This window comes from Penaeus vannamei, chromosome 28 (assembly GCF_042767895.1).
Source record: "Penaeus vannamei isolate JL-2024 chromosome 28, ASM4276789v1, whole genome shotgun sequence".
In the NCBI taxonomy this organism is placed as follows: Eukaryota; Metazoa; Arthropoda; class Malacostraca; order Decapoda; family Penaeidae; genus Penaeus; species Penaeus vannamei.
This window is the reverse complement of record NC_091576.1, coordinates 5603238-5608237: the sequence shown is the minus strand read 5'-3', so window position 1 is coordinate 5608237 and position 5000 is coordinate 5603238. Positions and strand designations below refer to the sequence as shown.

The following is a 5000-nucleotide window of genomic DNA, read 5'->3' as shown; positions in this document are numbered from 1 at the left end:
ATTTTATTTTTGTCGTATATTTGATGAGGATGAAAACGCAAAAAATATGTAAATCTTTTAATGGCAATTCTTCTTCATAGCCATTATACAAATCTATTTATTCTGCAGCAACTATAAAGTCAAGTCATAAATATAATGGAAATCTGAACCTAGAAAAATCTTACTACCTAGAGAAATTCTTAAAGGTAAAACATGGTACATTGTGTATTACTTTGTCTACACGCGCAGTTTCAACGGTCAGAGACTTTTCTTGCAATACACTCTGTTATATTATATCTATAAGAAATACAAATTACAACATCTTGATAACGATTGTGACAGACTTCTAACCTGAAATATATTATTACACTTCATCACAGTCAAATGGAATATATATCGTATATAAAACTTTTAACATATAGAGAATTGTTTAATGGTTTCGGAAGCCCCTGGAAATATTCATAACTACGCCTTCAAACAAGTAAACGGAACTCCTCCATTTGGTGTTGTATGTGAATACTTTGGCTTCCTCAGCACCTGTTGATTTAATGTACGAATCCCACAATCAAAGAATTCATTATACTTTTGTCTAGTTCCTTACATCGTGTATAACATCAACGTTATTATCAATGCAAGGTTGTTGTTTTTGAGAAGCGTTGTGGAACAAAGGAAGGCTTAACAGCAGCAGATCTTGGCGATGTGAATTGGTTTACACACTTTGGTCTGTTTGAAAGGACCGAAAACCACGTTGCAGTTCATACTGAAGTAGCCGCATTCCATGTCACCGTTACTGTCCCAGGACTTGCCGTTCCATGACTTCCCCGAGGACATCATGGAGCCCCAAGATTTCCCAGAGGACGCGCTGCCTGTGCCCTCGGACTGTGACATCGGCATGTTCTGCGACGTGACTGTCTGGCGGTACGAATATACGCGTTGCATCCCTGGCATGGTGTGTCTGCTGGAGGTCATGGCGGAGGACATGGCGGACGAGGAGTGCGAACCCTGGGTGAGGTACTGCGAAGCGCCGGGGCCGCCGCCAGAGGAGTAGAAAGTCGAATGAGATCCCCTTTGGCCGTTAAAGCCGACGGCCGCGAGACTATTGCCCAGGACCACGCGGCCTCGGAATCCGGATGGGACTTTGTATCCTCGGGTCCCCGGGATCTTCTCGCCGGGCTGTATGGACCCGTCGGGCCTCCTGCCAGACGCCGGCATGGCCATGACGTTGATGGTGGGTGAGCCAGGGACGTTCGGCAGGGTAAGAGTTGTTCCCGGACCTCCTGGTAAAGGAATCGTCTGCATCACCATCTGTCGGTCGTCCACCGCGCCTCCGGCCTCCTCGAGGGGGACCGGCGGGATTGTGGGGGGATGAGACTCTGGCTGGGACGCTGATACATAACCTTCATGAGGGCGTGGTTGTGGCGCAGGCATGTGAGGCCCAGTGGCGTCCACGTGCTGAGGAGCGGGCATACTCACGTGTGGCACCTGGGGTACTGCAGGTTGCACTGCGGTAGTGTGCTGTGTTAAGCCGCCTTGTGGTGCTACAGGCTGTGCAAAGGCACCATGTGGGACTGCAGTCTGTGTTGGAACCTGCGGTGATGTGGAAGATATAGTTGTGGGCTGCGCAGAGACAGGGGGCTGCGTGGGAGTGTGAGAGAGGTCGTCGTCGCCGGGCTGTGGCAGAGACATCTGCACCTGGTGAACCACTATACGAGGCACCGGCGTGGTGAACTCTGGCTCTGTCTGCCCCGGGACGAATGGCTGCTGTGGCCTCTGGGGCGACACGGCGGGCCGGGGTAGGGGAGCCACTTCTGCAGGAGGAGGGTACAAATGAGGGGACTGCAGAATTTCGGGAGGGATATATTCTGGATAGTAGTCTAAGCCTGGTTGGTGAAAGCCGTCGCCTATGATATGTCCGTAATCGCCGTCCTCATAGTTGTAATCCCCAAAGGCACTGTAGTCATAGTCGATCTTGGGGATATCATGGAAGTCCTCCGGCCCGGGGAGAGCGTCCAGACTTCCGTGCGTCAAAGTCGCCAAGTCGGTCCTCCCGTCGAAGGAGGACCGCCCGTCGCCCTCCTCGAAGTCGCTGGGGACGGACGACTGCTCGATCTCGCTCTCCCTCGGGGGAATCCCAGCCCCGCCGTGGAGTCCGTCTTGGTCGATGTACTGGTAGTCCTGGCCGGAGAAAGACCATTCCGAGGCAGGGTAACTAGCAACTGCGGGCTGCATGTCTGGTTGGTGGACCGTTTCCATGATGCTGCCCAGCATATCCTGTCCCATGCTGGATGTGCTTCCTATGGCAGATGGATGATATGAACCGTCGATTGGGTGTAATTCTTGCAAGTTCTCGCTTAAATGTGGCAACTCTCCATGGCCAGCGCTTAAAAGTGGCAACTCTCCATGGCCAGCGCTTAAAAGTGGCAACTCTCCATGGCCAGCACTTAAAAGTGGCAACTCTCCATGGCCAGCGCTTAAAAGTGGCAACTCTCCATGGCCAGCAGTTTGACCGTGAATTCTGACTTTAGAATTTTCATTCAATCCTCCTAGCAATGCATCCTCTTGCCCTCCTTGCAATGGACCTTCTACAGGCAGACCCGCATGCACCAGATTCTCATGTTCGAATTCTGTGTGTATTTGGCTGCGCTGCTCCGGTTGGTCGAGGGTCGCGCCCTCCGCCCCAAATTGTCCAGTTTTCCTTTCTTCGTACAGATCATACTGTGAACTTCCTTCGCCGCCCACAGAATTTTCTTGTCCCGGCTGTATGTGAATATAATGTCCTTGCTCAAACTGTCTATGGAAATCGCTTCCTTGTCCAAACTGTCCGTGAATATCACTCGTTTGCTCAAACTGATTGTGAATATTACTTTCTTGCTCAGACTGTCTGGAAAAATCACTTCCCTCCTGTCCATAGGTCACTCTCGCTCCTTCAGGTTGTCTGCTCACGTCTTCTGCCTGCAAATACTGCCCGTGAACCGAGCCTCTCTGATCCTGTCCACCCTGTGTGAAAAGAACTTGATCGCCTCCTCCCGAGCTTCCGTGAATGGACTGCGTGTGGGCTGTTTCTCCGAGGCCGATGTCCCCTCCATAGTCTGCCCCTTCCGCATTGCCCTGTCCAAAGTCTGCTCTGATTGCCTCGACCTGTCCAAATTCTGTATGGACTGCATTGTCTCCCCTTGTACCCGCCGGATCTGCGTGTGTTTCATGAACATCATAGACTGTATTTCCGTGAACGCCGTCAGCATGCACAGCATAGCTATCTTGCGTCAGTTCGTGGTGCAAGTGAGGGTTGGACATGGTGGACTGAGCGGTGCCAAGGTAAGAACCCGTTGGAATGTCCCCAGTGAGAGAAGCTAAGGAAGAACTGCCCTGTGATGAGACAGAAGCAGAAGCAGCTCCCTGGCCGTGAAGCCCATTGTTGCCTCCGTGGTACTGTTGGGAAGGGTGGAAGTCCATGTGCGCATGGCTCGTGGACAGGCCGTGGCCATGTGCTTCTGACCCGGCGCTGCCCCCTAGCTGCGTTGCCTGCACTACTGAGGAGAGAGAATTGTTGTGGGACACCACCTGGGCGGCAGAAAGAGAGTGGGCGCCCATCTGAACCTGAGCCTGGGAATGTCGACCCCTGCTGTGGGTCATAGCAGATCCCTGGACCCCGTGCTTACTGCCCTGGACCTGCGTTTGACTCATGCCCTGGTGTCCCATGCTCTGAGCCTGTGCTGAGAAGAACCCTCCTGAAGTAGCACTCCCTTGGACTTGCACTGCTGGCCCTGAGTCCATCTGAGCTCCCGCAGACGCTGCGTGGTTACCTCCTCCCATCTGCGCTTGCGTCTGTACGTGTGACCCCTGAAGATCGAGTGGGTAATCGTCGCCTATTAAGTTATGATCAACAAGAACGCCGCCGCCATAGTCTCCGGCGCCCAATGGACCGTCAACTAAGAGGTCAGGAGTTGCCTCAGGGATGTGGTTGTCAGACGTCGCCGCGAAGCCATCCACGCTCTCCAAATACTCTTGGCCGCCCTGGTGGCTCCTCTTACTCTGGTCCTTCTTGTTCCTCCCGGAGTCGATCTCAGCGTCGTACCTGTAGAAGATCTGTCCGTCTTTAACGATCGTCTCGGGGATGTCGATCCTGGACCGCAAGCGGGCGCGGCTCTTCGTCTTGGGCTTGGAGCGAGGGCGAACCGGGGCCGGCGCGCTCTCCTCGGCGTCCAGGTCCCCGTCGGAGTTGTGGTAGAAGTCCCGGTAATGCCTGAAGCCCTGGCCGTCCTCCTCATTCCGGACGAACGAGGGGGACAGGTAGGGCTCCTCCTGGAGGACGACCGGACTCTTGGCAGTCACCGCGTCGTCTGGGCTTTCTTCTGTAGAGGATATCAAGGGGCTTCAGATATACAAAAAAAAAGTCACGTATTTACAAAGTTCTAAACTTATCAATGTATATTTGTATATATGAATGAATGTATGTATGTATGAATGTATGTTTCTATGTATATACGTTTGCATTTATTCAAACAGACACGCATCTACGTATGCATATACGAGGGACAGGCCAGCGAGGTCATGGTTCCCACCTGGCCGGCCTTTGGGAAGGGGGGCGGCCGGGAACTCCAGTCGCGGAGACGCCTTCGCCTTCGCGGTCTTCTTGCTCCTTCTCAGGGCCTTCGTCTGCGCTTTCTTGCCCTTCTTGCCCCGCCTCCGCCCTTTCTTGTTCTTGCCATTCACGGACCTGTGCAGGCGGGGTCTGCGCCCTGCTCGTCTCTTGCGGCGGAAGTGCGCTGCGGAGGAATACGAAGTTCGACGTATTCAACGCCAATAAATAATTATATTCCCTCTGTCTAAACAAAACACAAATAATTCTCCGTTTATATTCCCTCTGTCTAAACAATAACAAAAACAAGAGTAAAAACAGACTATTTCTCACACACTTCCAAACACGAAAAGCTAAACCGACACCGAACTACCGAACTACCGAACTCTCCCCCTACCTCCTCCGGCCACAGCGGTCTGGTTAGCCGCGTATTTCCTGAGGT

The 5000-nt window shown here is 52.7% G+C and overlaps 1 protein-coding gene across 1 annotated transcript in view; it reads right to left on the bottom strand.

The window, feature by feature from the left end:
- Nucleotides 1-43: 43 nt before the first annotated feature.
- Nucleotides 44-5000, bottom strand: part of LOC113827592 (mucin-19) — a gene marked incomplete in the record, with an annotated part of 11719 nt that continues 6762 nt past the window's right edge. Inside the window, 3 exon segments of the mRNA XM_070141718.1 lie at nt 44-4331; nt 4542-4745; nt 4956-5000. Of these exon segments, the coding sequence (XP_069997819.1) occupies nt 655-4331; nt 4542-4745; nt 4956-5000 (3926 nt within the window).